The sequence below is a fragment of the Meles meles genome, chromosome 17 (genome assembly GCF_922984935.1).
Source record: "Meles meles chromosome 17, mMelMel3.1 paternal haplotype, whole genome shotgun sequence".
Taxonomy (NCBI): Eukaryota; Metazoa; Chordata; class Mammalia; order Carnivora; family Mustelidae; genus Meles; species Meles meles.
This window is the reverse complement of record NC_060082.1, coordinates 7266045-7284832: the sequence shown is the minus strand read 5'-3', so window position 1 is coordinate 7284832 and position 18788 is coordinate 7266045. Positions and strand designations below refer to the sequence as shown.

Sequence of the window (18788 nt, the reverse complement as noted above, 5' to 3'; positions counted from 1 at the left end):
AGCTCTGGTGCTAAAGGTCAGTTCTTATAGGCACCTCTCTCTCCCTCTCTCTCCCTCTGTGGTCCTACCACCTCCCTGGAGTCCTGCAAAGGTGTGTGGTGGATGAAGGTGGAGATTTGAGGAGTTGTAGAACACTGAACTGTAGTCCTCTGACCTTGTCTCAGGAATGTTCTCTTGTCCCTCTCTCTTTTCCTGCTTCTTCTTTTACCACTCATTAAAAGTGGTAAAAAGTCCTCCTTTTTGGGGACAAGCCAGCATATCTCCCCAGTGAGTTTAGGGTCTTGGAAAACAAAGGCCAGACATGGAACACTACCTTCCATTAACACCGGCTTTCGCCCTCCCTCAGAGGGCTCCCTCAGAGGTAAGAAAGCACAAAGCCCTAGTTACCTCAGGCATTATCTCAGAATTGCAATTCAGGGAAAATAGATTCTTGAAAGTAAGAGGAAAAACTCCATGAAGAAGAAAACATGAATTAATGCTTTAGTAAATTAATATGGTATGCAGAGTATTGTTTCCATAAACATATTGTTACCTTTAAGAATTGCTGCAGATCACCTGCTTTCTGCCTATTTGCTGTGAGGAGTGACTGATGTAGGAAAGACATTAGGGTTCAAAGCTGATGGCCAAGAAAGAATTCTTGAGACGTCCTTGGTGCAAAAAGGTGATATTATTGGAGCACAGAGACAAGACCCCTGGGCAGAAAGAACTGCACTGGGGTCATGAGGAGTGGACCATTACATACTCTCAAGTTAAGACAGAGTTAGGGGTAGTGATGACCTCCCAGGTATTTTGGAAGCAAGGTTTCCAGGATCCCGAGGAGGCTAGCTATTGTTAGGAAAAGGCCATTTGTTACTGTTTAGTAAAAACTCAGTCATGAGACTCTCAGATGTGTGTCTGTGGGCCATTTGTTAGGTAATGATTGCCGACAGGTATCTTGGGAGGTAGAGATGAAGTTTCCAAAGGAATTTCCTTATGTTAAAGTAGATCCATGGGATCCTGGGATGAGGCCTACAACTGCCCTTTGCCCTGAGCATCAAGGCAGCTGTGTTCCCTGAGAAATGTCACTCTGCCTGTTTCAAAGACTTGTCAAGAAGCTGTAGGTAGTAAGGAAATTCCATAATTTTTCTTCTGCCTTTGTTTCCTACATCATGATCTCTTGGCCAGGTGGAGAGCATGCACCTAGATGTGGGGATTATGTTGTTGAAATGAAAGGCCAGTGACCACATCACCTTCCACACTTGGATATGTCAGGGATCTGGGGAGACCGAGTGTTTCTCCCCCAGATGACTGAGGGGGAGGATACATCATCAAATAGGACTGGGCTCTAGCAACCTGCTTTGGGCCAACAGGGAGCAAACAGGGTGCCACAAAGATCAACCTTTCCACACCACCTATAGGCGAGCCAAGCCCTCACTTCTGTTTTTGGTCACTGCTAAGACCCTCCTGGCTTTTTACACCTAGCTTTCCTCCTGTCTTCCCCAGAGTAGGGCCACCAGGAATTATTTCTGATTTTTTCCTCATTCTCTCACTTTGGTATCTTTGCCATTTCGCCAACAAAGTCATGTTGAAGGCATTGTCAACCAAGAAAAGAGGCAGAGCTACACTAAAACAAAAGCTTTTATTTGGGGTCTCAGAATTGCCACTCAGAAAATACAAGTTCCGGTAACAGAGCAAACTGCATTGTTTCCATCCCATCCCCTCTCAACCAGGGCACAAAAGTCAGGGATTTTTAAAGACAAAAGGGAATGCTTATATATGGTGTTTACAAAGAATTTCTATTGGTGTTGGTGGCAGGAAACAAATCTTGCTGAACATAACTGGTTGCTAAGGAGAGCACCAAGCCAAAGCTCTTACTATAGCAAGTCACAGGTGTTCAAGCTGAGTCCTTGGAATATTTGCAGTTTGGCCCAGTTGAAGGTTCATGATTGCATACTATGAGAACGTGTATAAGGCCCAATTCTTTTTTTTTAACATTTTATTTATTTATTTGACAAACAGAGATCACAGGTAAGCAGAGAGACAGCCAGAGAGAGAGGAAGGGAAGCAGGCTCCCGGCTGAGCAGGGAGCCCGATGCGGGGCTTGATCCCAGGACCCTGGGATCATGACCTGAGCCGAAGGCAGAGGCTTTAACCCACTGAGCCACCCAGGCACCCCAAGGCCCAATTCTTTAATGGCCTCCTGGCTCCCTTTTATTTTATTTCATTTTATTTATTTATTTTTAAAGATTTTATTTATTTGACAGACAGAGATCACAAGCAGGCAGAGAAGCAGGCAGAGAGAGAGAGGAGGAAGCAGGCTCCCCTCTGAGCAGAGAGCCCGACGCGGGGCTCGATCCCAGGACCCTGAGATCATGACCTGAGCTAAAGGCAGAGGCTTTAACCCATTGAGCCACCCAGGCGTCCCCTTGGCTCCATTTTAAAATTGTGGACATAAGTAACTCCTTTTCATTTCGCCTTTCACAGCGAGGAGTTCTTTCATCCAACCAAGAGAAAATGAGCTTAAAGTGATCAAATACTAACAACCCCAGGGTTAAAGGAAACTGCTACAAACTTTAATGCTCGGTGGTATAAGATGAAGTTTCATAAGTAGGTAACGAAGACCGTGGTGATGATGGTGATGACGATGGTGATGGTGATGATGATGATTTTGGTAAAGGTGGTGGTGATGGTAATAATGGTGTTGATGATGATGGTGGTGGTGATGATGGTGATGGTAGTGATGATAATGACGATGATGACGCTGGTGTTGATGGTGGTGACGGTGGTGATGGTGATGGTGATGACGGTGACGGTAGTGACGATGATGACGCTGGTGATGATGGTGATGGTAGTGATGATAATGACGATGGTGGTGACGGTGGTGATGGTGGTGGTGATGATTTTGGTAATGGTGGTGGTGATGGTAATAATGGTGGTGATGGTGATGATGGTGGTGACGATGGTGATGGTGATGGTGATGATTTTGGTAAAGGTGGTGGTGATGGTAATAATGGTGATGATGATGATGGTGGTGGTGACGATAATGACGCTGGTGTTGATGGTGATGACGGTGGTGATGGTGATGGTGATGACGGTGATGGTAGTGACGATAATGACGATGGTGGTGACGGTGGTGGTGATGATGATGATGCTGGTGATGATGGTGGTGACGGTGATGGTGATGGTGATGACGGTGACGGTAGTGAGGATGATGACGCTGGTGACGATGTTGACCACCAGCACCATATACTGCATGCCATTTATGTTCCAGGCACTGTGCTAATTTTTACGTACTTTATCTCATGCACCCCTCATAGAAACTTTTTTGCCAAAGGCACTAATGTTATCCTTTTATAACAGCTGGTGGAACCAGGAAATATTACATAACTTGTATAAGGTCACACAGATAGTAAGTGGCTGTTGAAAACTAACCTGAATCAATTTATTCATATCCAACTATCCAGTCCTTCTCGGTAGGTAAATGTAGCTATTGATGGCTAGGTATGGATGATGGTTGCTTCTTTCTCCACAATTACACTACTGGCTTATGAAAGCAAGACCACCATACATATAGGGAAACGCAGTTGGGCCAAACTTACTTAGGCAAAGAAGTTTCAAGAAGCTGGTGCACAATGTTTTTACAACTTGTCCTCTAATCTCAGTAAAGTCAGTAAAGTCCTCATTCTTTGTGCTCTAGCCACAACTTGGAGGAAAGTTTCAGTCGGACAATAGTACTCTGAGGTAGGATTCTGGTACCCTTGTAGGTAGTATCAGGCAACAAGGAGTCTCAGAATCAAGGCTTGAATGTAGGACTCTTTTAGGGATCAAGCTATAGGTGCCATCTCTAAGGATGAAGAGATAATTCCATTTGTATAACCTTTCTGTAAAATAGGTGGGGGTTTCCACAATAGGCCACAAGTCCACATGACTTGAATGCCATTATTGTGACTGGAGAGAGCCCATTATGTAAGGAACAAGCCTCCATGTAAAAACTCATTTCTAGCATATTCTGCTAACTGGCAAAGCATCAGACGTTGATCCCAATCAGTAAGGATAGCCAAGACACCTACAGCAATCACCCCTGGAGCATGATCTCTCTAGAAAGCTTGCTGACCACCAGTACAATGTGAATTCCTTATTAGGGCTTGTGACTGAAGCTAATTCCTACATACATAAGGTCACACTGTAGTGATTACAACGAGCTGACATTTTTCATTTCATTGTTTTGGTTCCTTGTTTTGTGTTTAGCTTATTCAACTACAGTATAAACTCCATGAGAGGATCTTACTTTTTTGTTCCACTGGGGATTTCAAAACTTATAATAGACTATGGCACATGACAAGTGTTTAATAATTTGTTGAATAAATAAGTGAGCAAAAGGAGAACTCTGCTGAGGCCAGTTCTTTCTGTTTCTTCTGTGATCCTATGAAATAAAGTCAGTTTATTTAAATAAGTACCCTGGTTGACTCCCTAGTCTTCACTGTGGTTTGTCTTGAGGGACCTGCAGATAACAAGTTAATCAGGGGCCATCAAGGTAGGAGCTAGAATGTAAGCAATGAGTGACTTGTCTATAGTTCGGATTGAAGTAGGTTAATTCAGGAAAATGGTGGATGCGAAACGGATACATTCTCTCTCTACCATAATGACCCGGCACAGCTTTCTCCCTGCACTTGAAAACTGGTCTTGATTTTAAAAGACCATGTTCCGAGGATCCTGGGGAGTTGAGAGTTTTAGTTCCTGAACTGACATTATTGTCTGCGGATCCTTCTTTATATCTTGCTAAGGGTCTTCAAGGTCACTAACCCCTACTTCTCATGAGCGCTCAGTGAATAACAAACTCTGTTCATCCCTAGCTTTCAAACAGCCACCAACAAGAAGGCTTTTCTAGTTTTCCACCAAATCAGTGTTTCCAGATGGGTCCTGCCCAGTGCACACATACCCTCTGGGCTCCCTTTTCTCTGTCAGCCTCAGCTTGGCTTCTGTCTACAGGATTCACACCTGGACCACAGGAACTCAGAGGAGCTAATTTTTTTCCTTTGTGTCTCAGATCAGCTGACTCTGGTGGATGGAGTACGCTCCAGCCATGCGGACTGTTGCCAACAAGTGTTTTAGAAACTGTTGTTTATCTTTTCTGGGTATTCATTATTCTTTAGGAGCCAGGAAAGGGCATGTCCTTTTTAGTCTTGTGGTGTTTCTTCAGAAGGCAGCAGTCTGGGGCACAGAGGTCTGCTCTCAAGGTTCATTCTCCGAAAACACGCACACCTTCCCATGACCAGCAGGGGGCATCTGCGACACAGATTTAAGCAGAATTGACTTTAAACTGGATTGTCCTTGAGATGGGACTGGTAGGGACACCTCTTTGGGAAATGTAAAATCCCTGGTCTGTACTTCCCAGAGGTCCTCCATCTTGTCTTTCCTCCTGAGTCTTCCCAAGATAGGTCTGCAGTCCAGCACGAAACCTGCCTGTGATGACGGACAGTCTTCCAACCACAGGACTGGTCTAGCTTCTTGGCTATTTCTGTTTCTTTTAAGTCCTGATACATTATGGTCTCACAGTAGATTCTGATCAGACTGTCAGTGGTTGTCATCGCCTTCCCCGCCCCTTCTCATTGGAGTATTGCCGGGTCTGGCGTGAGGGACGGAATGTGCATGCTCAGTTTGAGCCTTACCTGGCTCTCGACCTCTTCAACCGCGAGCAATTGAATTCAGTTGACTCTGCGATTGAATTCAGTTACTTGAGAGTCATTGTAGTCACTCAGTGGCTTTTAACCTCTCCCACCCAGAGATTCAAATGAAACATAGCCCAGTTCTCAGGGACCTCTTCTGCGCCCCACCCCAGTATATCACTTAACCGGAAATGTAGTTTTACTCTTAGGTAGAAATTCAATTCACTCGTTCGTTTTTTGATTCGTCGATGTACATAGCAGGTCTGTTTTTTTTTTTTCCCATTTTATTTATTTTTTTTCAGCATAACAGTATTCATTGTTTTTGCACAACACCCAGTGCTCCATGCAAAACGTGCCCTCCCTATTACCCACCACCTGTTCCCCCAACCTCCCACCCCTGACCCTTCAAAACCCTCAGGTTGTTTTTCAGAGTCCATAGTCTCTTATGGTTCGCCTCCCCTCCCCAATGTCCATAGCCCCCTCCCCCTCTCCCAATCCCACCTCCCCCCAGCAACCCCCAGTTTGTTTATAGCAGCAATGTCTACAATAGCCAAACTATGGAAAGAACCTAGATGTCCATCAACAGATGAATGGATAAAGAAGATGTGGTATATATACACAATGGAATACTATGCAGCCATCAAAAGAAATGAAATCATGCCATTTGCGACGATGTGGATGGAACTAGAGCGTATCATGCTTAGTGAAATAAGTCAATCGGAGAAAGACAACTATCATATGATCTCCCTGATATGAGGACATGGAGAAGCAACATGGGGGGTAGGGGGGTAGGAGAAGAATAAATGAAACAAGATGGGATTGGGAGGGAGACAAACCATAAATGACTCTTAATCTCATAGCAGGTCTTTTTTGAGCACCTGGTCAGTGCGAGGCCCTGAGAATGTGCTCAGACTGGAACTGATATTGCGGGAGACCTGTCACTCTAATGGCAGAGGGAGAAAAGACCCAAATAAACAGGCAGAGATATATGTGCAAATTGATAAGGGCCATGAAGGAAAAATACAGACGGCTCTGTGAACATCGTAGGGACAACTGTGGAACCTATGTCTACCATTGCACGGCCTGCACATTTTCACAGTGACACACACTTGAGCTCATTGAACTTAGGGCCTTCGGTCATTCTATTCCATCCACTGCGGTCAGTGCCTAGACCGCACCATCCAGTGTGGTCAGTGCCTAGAAAAACATCTAGCATATAGTTGGCATGTACATGAGCAGGCAAGGAATCATGATTCACTGTAACCCTAGAAACACTTAGCATAGGACTTTACAAAGTTGGCTCTCCTATATTCTACTTGAACAGAACTATATTTTTAAAAATTCAGTATATTTATTTCCGTTTCGATTGATTGCTTGTACAGCTTCTCATGCCTGTGCACCTTAAGGTAATAACTTGGACTCAATTCACCCATTAGAAGGAAAGACCCAGGTGGCCCAGAGCCTTTTGAAATTTGATTTTATGGCCACTATACCCACAGAAGGCACAGATTTAAAACTGCAGACCCTACAATTACTTAAAGCCTTTCCAGTTGGAAACCACTAATGGGAGTCATCTACAGAAGGAATTCTCTTCCTCCGAGCCTCTAATTAGACGTTCACCCAGGTATTTCAATTGATTTTATTTCAAAACAATGTTTTCTTTGTAAAACCAAAGGATACCAAGATGGGGAGGAGATAGGAGGAGACACAAATTGTTTCTTTTTTATTTATTTATTTATTTATTTATTTGACAGAGAGAAATCACAACTAGGCAGAGAGGCAGGCAGAGAGAGAGGAGGAAGCAGGCTTCCCGCGGTGCAGAGAGCCCGATGTGGGGCTCGATCCCAGGACCCTGAGATCATGACCTGAGCCGAAGGCAGAGGCTTTAACCCACTGAGCCACCCAGGTGCCCCCACAAATTGTTTCTTGTTCACCAGCATGAAAGTAACTCAGCCAGGAAAAACGCGGGGTATGGTCAAACAGAGCCCAAGACCGAGTTGAAATCAACGTGTCAGAAAGTTTTCTTCTCTGGATGGGGTTGTTTTTGACATTAAATTCATGTCAGATCCACCCAAGTTGATTTTTAAGGGGGGGGAGATAAAATGATAGGTTTGAGTTTTCGTTTTGTTTGATTTTCCACTTGGTTTATTTTGTTCCCTTATGTGTGCGGAAAGGCAAGGGGGGATGTTTCCTGGCGTGTTCCAGGAACTCCTAAGGAGAAAAACAAATGTAGTAACACTGTTTATCCCTGCAAAAAGAATAAAAGGTTTCAAGTGGTTTCAACTCTAGCATCTGAGAACTCTTCATCCTGTAAACGTTTAGTGTTTCAGAAGAAAAGATGCGAACATATTATTTATTCTCTGTATTCCTGCAAACTCCTAATTAAACCAAATGGACTGCCTGCCTGCCTTAAGACTCTCTTTAATGTCTGATATTTGAACATATAGGAAGTTAGGAGTTTGAAGCCATCAAAAGAAGTTTAAGCACAGCCCTGAACGTCCTTTCTCCTTTATATTCCCAGGGCAAGTATGAGGAAAAGAATAATCTGATATACTGGTATGTTTGTCTACCCTGAGGAAATGAAATATAGTTTTCTATAGGCCGTTTAAAAATGGCCATTGATTTCTAGATCATCCCAAGAAAAACTACTTTAATCAGTGATACCAATGAAACCTTACTAGGGTTCGGATTCGTTCTGGTTTTAAAAGGCTTTTTTGTGGGATGTCTTAGCAATTTAACCACCATTGATAGTGTTTTTATGGGAAAATACATCTTGAAAGAGTTAACAAAAGAAAAACTTGACACAGATTGAGTTTGTAAGAGAGGATGACACCCGTTTACTCACAGACCATCTTTGAAGCTACCTTTCAATCATTTTACCCCCTTCTTCTTGTTTTCCTACCACAACTGCCTGAGGCTGAGTACTGTACAGAAGTCCTTCTGTCTCCTTCCGTTCATCAGGGAGGGTAGGCAGAGAGAGCCGGCGTTTCTAACAAGACTTTCTGCTCTCCCTGATCACACGTTACACTGAAGAAATACAGAAGAACCAGTCCTGTATATCTTCAAACAATAGGCACATTTCCCTCTTTTTGCCTGGAAGGTCTGTCCTTTTCTTGTCCACCCAACCAACTGCTGCTCCCATTCTGCCTCCTCTGAGAAGCTCTCTGACTTGCCCTTGGGCGCCGGAGCTCTGCTTTTCTCCCGACATCCTCTCCTTGAATCAGTGCCTGAGCTCTCTTACAAGTTTGAGGCCACAAACAGCTATCAGGACCTTGAAGGCACGGACCAAACATTGTGTTTGTGTGTTTACTGCCTACTGCTGACACAGTAAGCATGCTCAAGCAGTAATGGGTAAATGAAATTTAATAAAAATTCTCCCCTCCTTCCTTCTAATTACCCCTTCATGTCCATCCTAGTCTTTCACTCATATACAAATATCTCTCTGCCTTTTATAAAAGCAAATAGCTCAAATGGAGCAAAAGACATAAGGGAGGGAAGAAAAAATAAATAAATAAACAGAAGTTGAAAGGAAAAAAAAAACACTAAAACTTTAAGAATCAACCAAACAAAATACCAAGCATCTGGGACACATTCAACAGATAATCCTTACCTAAACATTGAGGAGTGAACTACTGAGTCAAGGTCGAGACTAAACACAGTCCCTGCTTGCAGCCCTCCCCTTAAGGGCAGGGACTGAGGGCAGCTGGGACCAGAAGGAGAGTGTAACGGATGGTCTTCAAGAGCTGGGTGGGATAGTATGACTCGACGGCAAAGATGGACCCGGTGTTTCTGGCCGTCCTACTGGATGCCAGCCCTCAGATGGTAGCCCCAAATATTGCATGCCTTCCCCCTACCCCCTTTCCCTGCCCTAGTAATGTTTTCTTTCTATTCCAGATAAATTGGAAATTGGTGGTTCTTGTCTCCAGAGCTGGAATATGGCAGGTGGTGGGTGTAGTAATTCTTAGTAACTTGTGGGACTCTTTTTTGGATGTTTTCATCTGGTACTTGAAGCGAGGGAACGCGGGCTGAGCTCAGTTGGAAAAATGATGATGCAGTTACAAGTAACTTTGAAGCAGCGGTATTATATGCCAAACACTCTGCTAAGTGATTCACATGCATTAGCATATTTCATCGTCACGAAAAAGAGGATGTACTATTTTATCAGTCCCGTTTTCAAGGCAAAAAAAAAAAAATCCAAAACATTAGTTAATTTAAGCAACCTGCTGAGCTTGGAAGCAAAATGACACTTATTCTTATTCTCCTGTGTTATGTAAGCTCCCCCGCGGAACTTGCCCGGTTTCCAGCAAAGTGCGGGCTTGGGTGAGCTTGATCTGCTGGGGTGTGCGATCCAACTTGTCTTCAGCCAGAGAGGGCGACCTAGGGAAAGAATGAACGCAGAAAGAAATGGAAAGAGAAAGACATTGTAGATGTGACCAAAATCAAGATCATACTTTGGAATTTGTATTTATGATACTAAAGAAAACTATGATACTGATTCAGTATTTATAGGTTTTTTGGTAAGGTATACAGTCCATTTACTTAACTTTTCCTCTCTGATATCCATGATTGTTAATCTCACATGTTTTATGTACTTATATGGTCTCATCCCTGTCTCCATGGGAATGGATGGAGAAAGTCTATTTATAGCAGCAAAGTCCTATTGGGCCACAGGATGAATCCCATCATAACTCTTGAAGATTTGGGTTCAGATGAGCATGGACTTGGAGACACATGTGAGAAGACTTGTGAAGAACAAGTTCAAGATATTTTTCGTTGACTTTGGTGAATGCTTTTGAGTGTTGGCGGTGTCACCGTGCGTTGTGATGCCCCAGGAGGTGAAGGTATTAGGGATCGATGCCCGCCTTCATGGGGCTCTCACACCCAGCTTGGAAAACACACATGAGTCAGCTACCATGGTGCAACGTGATAAATCCTGTCTTAAGACCTTGTATAAAGTGCTAAGGCAACAGTGAAAAAGCAGCTTGTGAGGGCTCTCCATCTACAACAGCTTGCCTTACAGGTTAACGTTCACAACGTGCTTGGTGCTCTTTTGAGTTCAGACTCACCATGAAATGATGGAAGACTTAGAAGCTTAGTTTTGAAATGAGGCATGAAAATGATTTTGTCCTTTGGTAGAGGAAGGCACAGAATTCTGCCTCCATCTACTCACCAAAATGTTGAGGGTAGAAAGCAGTGATAAAATGCTGCTATCATTGGTCCTTTGGCAATGAATGCTCATCTCCTGAAGGCTTACTGCAAAGAACATAGGCCAGTAGCCATTATGGAACAGGGGGCAAGCAGTTGGGAAAAAAAAAAATCAAATCCATCTAAACAAAGAACACTTTTAGGGAAGACATCTTCAGGCAGAATAATTTAATTTTATGGCTGGAGACAGCTGAAGAAAACATCTCGACATCTCGATGAGCTCTGTCGTTTTATAGATGAGGGAACTGAGGCCTAGTGGTAAATACACACACACACACACACATATATATATATGTATGCTTTTTTTCTTTTTTTTTTTTTTTTTTAATATTTTATTTATGTGACAGAGAGAAATCACATCTAGGCAGAGAGGCAGGCAGAGAGAGAGGAGGAAGCAGGCTCTCCGCGGAGCAGAGAGCCCGATGCGGGGCTCGATCCCAGGACCCTGGGATCATGACCCGAGCCGAAGGCAGAGGCCTTAACCCACTGAGCCACCCAGGCGCCCCTGTATGCTTTTTTTCAAATAGTCTACATCTAATTAATGGCAGATCTGGGACCAGAGCCCTCAGAAGACAGATAGGCAGGGGAGTGAGTAGCTCACCTGTGAATTCTGGAGTCAAATGGTGTGGGCTCCAGTCCCATCTCCACCACAGACTCGCTGGGTTATCTTAGGTAAGTTATTTAAACACTCTGACTTTCAATGTCTTCATCTGTAAAATGGGAATAATACTGTAGTATTCGTCATATATAAAGTGAAAGAATACATGCAAAACAGTAATTAAGATGAAAAAATGCATACTAATTAATATTAATACATAATAATTAATAATGCATTTTAATAAGGGCCTTAAAAAGGGCTTGATAAATGTTAATTATTAGGATTCCTGTGTCCCATTTCTACATTAGTATTCTTTCTGCCACAACAGTAAAAATGGGGTTTTGTTTATTTTTGTTCATTTGACACAGAAAGAAATCTGTGTTTCAGATCTGTATGCTCTGACAGTGTTCCTATTCCTCCTTATATCTTTTTTTCAGGGCCAAAGAGATTAAGATCAAGTTGGGAATTCTCCTCCAGAAGCCAGACTCCGCTGTTGACCTTGTCATTCCATACAATGAGAAGCCAGAGAAACCAGCCAAGACCCAGAAGTGAGTCATGAGTATGATACCACTCCTTTTCCCCCAGAGGATGGCTGTTTCTCAAATGTATAGCACCATCCCTCAACTGGAGAGCTCTCCACTCTCTGTTACTCATTGACGATCGTAAGATCCCTCAGATAACTGGTCTGTAAATAAGCATTTTTCTACTCTCCTATGTCAGGACCATAATATGGGATACCATCAGGTTACTTAAAAATAAAGAGAAGGCCCTGCCTTGGGACCTCATTTGAGAGAGAACATACCTTATAAAATGGCAACAGCATTAAATATCTCCTCAACTATTCACCACACAGAAGGATGACAGAAAAAATACCTGATTACCTGCTGCCTGGGGGTCAGGTAACCGTTCCTGACCCAGTTACGTAAGATCACTGGATGCTTGGGGTGCCTGGGTGGCTCAGTCATTAAGCATCTGCCTTCGGCTTAGGCTTAGGTATGATCCCAGGGTCCTGGGGTCGAGACACACACCAAGCTCCCTTCTCGGCAGGAAGCCTGCTTCTCCCTCTCCCACTCCCCCTGCTTGTGTTCCTTCTCTCACTATCTCTCTCTGTCAAAAAAATTAATAAAAATCTTTAAAAAAAAGATCACTGGATGTTCATCTGCTGACGAAGGACCCAAGGCTGCTTCCTCGGTGGGAGGATAGAAATGGAAACATTTCCCTCAGGAAGATGCTAAGACCAAGGCAGACAATTTAAGCCGAATAGCTTCTTCTCCAAAATATGATTCCTTCAGAGGAACAGAAGACTGTTCCTTGACAGAGGAATTAATTTTTGCCTGGACAATTCTATTTAGTGTATATGAATCATTTTTAACCCCAATCCATAAATTAGTGTTCCTGACTGGACTTCCATAGTCCTCTCTCTTCTCCCTCACCTTCCCACACACACTTCCACCAGTTTAGGCAAGGAGTGAGCCTGTATAGATTTAAGCTGTATGGCATGGGGTGCAGCTCCCCATTTGCATGGACTCTTATGACTTGGTAACTCTACCCTGAGCACGCACATGGCTTCCCATTATCCCACCAGCTACACAGCCAGTCTGTCCCCCCAGACGCCTTCCATCTTCCCCTTCAAACAGTTTCATGGGCCTGAAAATCAAGAAAGGAGAGCAGGAAGGAGGAAAGCCAAATGTACTCAAATTCCTCCGTTCTGCTATCGGAAAGCTTCAAGGAGATGGCAGAAGGGATAAAAGCACAGGAATCCCTCTTAACCTCCGTTTCTTTTTAAATTTGACATCTGTATAAACCGGTCAATCTTCTCTTCGTCCAAATGACCTTCGACTTAATATAGCTGGACTGGTTGGGAGATAAAAAGACAGGTTCCTCTTTTTACATCTTTTTCTGTCAACCTAAGTGGTTAGTTTCATTCCCCCCGTATTACTTCAAAGTGATCCCCAACCAGAAGTGAGGCATAATTGAGTTTGGTGCATTTAGAAAGGGGAAGCTAATTCAGGGGGGGAATGGCAGGCACCAGGCACTGGCAGGGCGTAAGAACCAAGTTTCGCAGCAGCAACAGATCAAAAAAATCTATTTTGGAATAAACAATTATGGTGGTTATGAATCTGTAGGAATTCACTTTAAAAAGTATGGCTCTACCTTTCCTGCTTTGATTCTCTGCTTTAATGTTCCACACAGACACTTGAACTATTTGGCTTAACAGGGATTCGGACAGAAGCAGTTTGGAAGGAAAGCTGGGGTTGATATTTAATGGATAATTTTTTTCTCTTGTCTTCTATTTCCTTTCTTCTTCCAGGAGTTTGAATTATTTGGGGAGAGGGGGAGAGCCTGTGTGTCTCCACTGCACTTGTCAGTGACTACTATAAGCCTTTCCCACCCTCTTCCAAGCCCCTAACCCGTTCCACCTCCTTGGGTTTGGCAAGTATCCATGCCTTTTAACTAACAGGAAAAGACTGTTTTCTGCATGAGCTCGATCAATCTCTCTTCTCCCCACTTAAAACTTCTCTGTATTTTTGTACCCGTGTTCTTCTCTCAGAGAAGAAAATAAACCTTCTCCAGACTGAAGGTATTTTTAACCCTCTCATCTTTTAAAAAAAGCAATCCCTTTTTAAAAAAACATTTTCTGGGGCGCCTGGGTGGCTCATTCAGTGAAACGTCTGACTCTTATTTTTGGCTCAGGTCATGATCTCAGGGTGGTGAGATCAAGCCCTGTGTCAGGCTCTGTGTCAGGCTCTGTGCGGGGCATGGAGCCTGCCTAAAGTTCTCTCCCTCCCTCCCCCGCTACCCCTCTAGCCCCCATCTCAAAAAAGGCATTTTCTGTTTTTTAAATGTTTTCATTTTTCTCATTAGAAAAACAGAAATCTAAAAAACCAGGAAAGAGTTGCGTATATTCCTACCACCCGTAGCCAGTGTCTGTGTTCTGAATTGCTCTCCTCCCTCTGGGACCATGTTCCACTCTGAAAAAAAACTCTCTCAGTCTCTCCTCCCTACTCCTTTCCCCTTCTCTTGTGTTCATCAGGTAGTTCTAGAAATGGAACGTGTCCATCCAGAAGAAGCTGTAAGACAACCAAAGCATCTATTTGGGGTCTTAGGGATGGCAATCTAGGAGACACAAAGTCGACTGCAATCGAAGATGTGTTCCCAAGAGCCAGCGTGAAGTGCAGGCTTATAAAGGCAAACCACAAGGTTATGTAACTTGCTTTGGAGGACTTGTGATTGACCCTGGCAGACTTCTAACTACCTAATGCAGGATGGGCTGCTCAGCCAACAGGTGTTACATGATCTCTGTCTTAGTCCGGAGCAGTAGGATGTGCTCCAGGAAGTGGTCCAGGTGTGACCAACAAGACGAGTTTGTCCTCAATGTCCGCTTGACTCTATTCTCAGTGACTCTCAGTCATGCTTGCTTGGTTTTGAATCTCTTTTCACAAAAGCCACTGCTTCCAGGATCTTCTATTCACTCTTGCTTATCTGGTTTAAACAGGAACCCTCTCTAAAGTCTTGCCTTTTCCCCTTTGCCAGAGGTTGCTCAGCAGTTGGCCTCCTGAAAACTCTCTTCCTTCACGTCTAACCCTGCCTTCTCCTCTCTAAGGACTCCCACTTTTACCCACCCTCTCCATATGTAAGCATTCCCCAGGCTCTGCTCTAGGTCCTCATCATGAGTAATAAACAAATCAGTCCACCACATAAATTTAGTTTACAATAACTGTTATCATGGCTTGTCATAGAACCAATTAGGAAATGCAGAGGAGCTGATACAGATATTCCTGTAGTTTATTTTATATTCTAGATGTTCCTTTTCCCTCTGGCCCATTATGCCACTAATTTTTTTTAAAAGATTTTACTTATTTGAGAGAGAGAAAGAGAAAGAGAGGAGCACAAGCAGTGGGAACAGGAGAGGGAGAAGCAGGCTCCCCACTGAGCAGGGAGTCCGACCGGGGCTCAATCCCAGGACCCTGGGATCATGAGCTGAGCCAAAGGCAGATATCTAACCAACTGAGCCACCCAGGTGCCCCTGCCACTAATTTTTTTTTTATTTAATTTATTTATTTGACAGAGACACAGGGAGAGAGAGAACACAAGCAGGGGGAGCTGGAGGGGGAGAAGCAGACTTCCTGCCAAGCAGGGAGCCAGACGTAGGGCTCGATCCCAGGACCCTGGGATCATAACCTGAGCCAAAGGCAGATGCTTAACTGATTGAGCCACCAAGGCACCCTGCCACTAATTTTTCACCACATTTTGTTGGTGGCGTTTTACCACTTTATAACTCTAGGATGACCTCCACACATAAGCAGGACCCCGCCAAGTAGAGGAGAGCAGTTCCCAATTATTCCCGTACCCTTACTCTCCCTGGGTGGACTGCTGACTGAGCATCACTGCCAGGAGTACAGCTGGACGTACAATGTCTGGCCACAGAGAGACCACAAAAAGAGGCAGGTGTTTTTTATCTGCATCCCCATCCTCAGCACCAGGTCACTGCTGGCCGTGGGGCACGGGCTTAACAAATTTCCATGAACAGACTTGAGCGGAGTCATGACCATATTGCCCTGCGGGGAAGGAAGGGAGAGCAGAGAAGGCATTAGGGGCCAATAAATAACTAGGATTTCATTTCCCTTGTCAAGAAGAAGAGCACATGAGAACATTACCAGAAGTGTTTAAATGTGTGCCAGGAAACGTGTAGATTTAAAAAAGAACAAGGAAAGGAAACCACTGGTGTTTCAAGAGGTGAAAATACTTTCCCATGGTTACAGCTTAAGAAGCGTCAAGAGTTGCCAGGGGTTGGAGTAATGGGTCGCGGGGCTGACATTTTCAAAATGAAAGTTTCGGGTCATTTATGGCTTACATCAACCAGACTAACTATGGGCCCATGGAACCATCGTGAATGTTTGCATTCCACACATGCCTACTGCGGTACAGATTAGTGCTGCAGGTGCGCCGTGGGCCAGGTGGAACGGGAGACATTCTCCATGACCCACAAACTCTACCTTAAGGTAGTGAGTACGTTGTGGCCACGTAAGAGATTCAACAAGTGCACAGGTAAGAGAATAGTAAAGAGAGAGAACACTTCCATCGAGATGGCCACTTCCTGGACCAGTTGGCATTTACACCGGGCATTATAAAACACACAGTTAATCATCTCTATAAATGTTTATTTTGCCTTTCATGTGAACTGGCTTCCTCCGCCTCCCCCACCCCCCCCTCCACACAGACTCCGTGCCCACTCTCTGTGGTCACTAATGACCTTGCAAACCAGGGCACTTATTGGCCATTTAGATCTGCATCTATCTTGTTTCCAAAGAAGTCAGACTTAATGAGGGCTGGCACATTCTGAGAATCAGGACAGGATGAACCTCTGCTCCCTCCTAGGCTGGCAATCAGAACACCGGACTTTAGGCAGTGGGGCATGCGTCCTGCTCCACTGTGTCCTTGAATCAGTTTGGACTAATTTAACCCCCCGGGTGGGCTCAGCACATGTCCTTTTCAGGAATTTAATCTCGGCTGTGATGTACTGCTGCTATTGATCATTAGTCTGGTTCTAACAAGACTGTTTGGGACAAATTGGGTCTGGTAGCATGCTTAAGTGTGGTGCACCTGCTTATGTCATTTCTTCTTCCTGTGCTCCTCTGTATTAGCCAGAGGAAAAGAGGGGAAAGGAAGGTGATCTCATTTTATGAGAATACGTATAAAATCAGAAAAAGATTCAGTGAATGAGCCAGGCCTTCCCCCTTTCTCTGCTTCTTTTGTCCAACTATTTACTGTCCTGCTGTTTCTATCAACAATCAATAGAGCCGTGGCACATGTCTAGCAGAGCATTGAACCCACTGTAGTGAAGAAATTAAAATGTGTGAGCTCTAATGCTAAAAATGTAGGTATGAAATAATATACACATAGGAAGAGTTATAAAGACGAACCAAAAGGAGGTATGACCTCTAGAAAACAAGTCCTTTTCTGGTTAGAAAGAAAATGAGGCAGAAGAATTCTTGCAATCCCTTCCTCGTGTCATTTCTCTTTCCTGTGCTCCCTTGTACTAACCAGAAGAAAATGGGGTGGGGAAGGAAGGTCATTCACTTATTAAAAATAAATTTCCGAGGAATTGGTGTGGCGCTCTTAATCAATGACACCTGTGTTTCTAGCCAGGAAAACGGAAACCCTGTGAGATTTTTTTTCACCGTGTTTAATCTTCAAATAGTAAAAACATAAAGCTTTATGGAAAGCCAAATAATTAAGACTCCAAATCTGTACATAGTCTGCAGTGAAGAACACAGACGTGAAGGCTATAGTCACAGCACTTTAGCCAAAAAAAGCTACTGCCATCTTGGACTCCTCACATCAATGAAGTGATGCAGTATCTGAGCCAGGACAGCACAATAAAAAGTAGAATTAGCGATTGTCTCACCGACCTCAGCTGCTAATCTGAATGCGTAAAACCCCAAGATTTTTTTTTTTAAAGACAGAAGCAGACTGTTCCTGTGCTGTCTGAGAGTAGATTAAAAAAAAAAAAATGAAGCACTAAGGAAGTTCCAACTTAGGAAGAACACCTTCATTGGCTTAATATTCCATTTTATTAAAAAAAATTATTATTTGACAGAGAGAGACACAGCGAGAGGAAACACAAGCAGGGGGAGTGGGAGAGGGAGAAGGAGGCTTCCTGCTGAGCATGGAGCCCAATGCAGGGCTCCATCCCAGGACCCTGGGATCATGACCTGAACCACAGTCAGAGGTTTAATGACTGAGCCACCCACACGCCGGGCCCTAATATTCTAATGCCTGCCTTGTTAGTCTCTTTTGATTTGACAAGGAAGAACTCACATGACAATGCAAGAGCTGGAGGAGAGGAGCCCCAGGAGGGCAGAATCAGCCATTTTTCCCAGACAACCGCTGTCTGCCTTGACACAATCCTGCTGTGAGAGAAGAGCTGGTGGTTTTAACGAGATAACTGCGGGGTTTCTGCATAGATAAATGCTAAAATAAAACAGCCCAAGGGGAAGTATGTGTTGGCTATCACCTTCTCCTTTTGAGTCAGCATCTAAAGCATTTATGTACAACATTCTTATTCATGATGTATAACCACTTTTCTTCTCAGAGAAAATATTTTAAAAAATTAGTATCCTATCCTAACTGGGTGGGGAAAATGCACCCTGATTTTTAAAAAAAGACATACCATGATCACATTTCCACCATGAGGCAGCATCCCACATTCCATCTTCCACCAGCCTTAACAACGGCAGTGGGATACAGATGTGGAATCAAATGCTCTTTGCTGATTAAATTGGGCAGCTAAAGGGGAGCACTGGTGAGGCACAGAATGTGAGTTCAATCCCTATAAT

The 18788-nt window shown here is 43.9% G+C and overlaps 1 protein-coding gene across 1 annotated transcript in view; it reads left to right on the top strand.

Moving 5' to 3' along the window:
* The window catches only part of RGS5 (regulator of G protein signaling 5), a 51251-nt gene that overhangs the window by 15248 nt on the left and 17215 nt on the right, over positions 1-18788 (top strand). The window contains exon 2 of the mRNA XM_045982879.1: positions 11886-11996. Coding sequence (XP_045838835.1) covers positions 11886-11996 — 111 coding nt within the window. The remainder of the gene's footprint in view (positions 1-11885; positions 11997-18788) is intronic.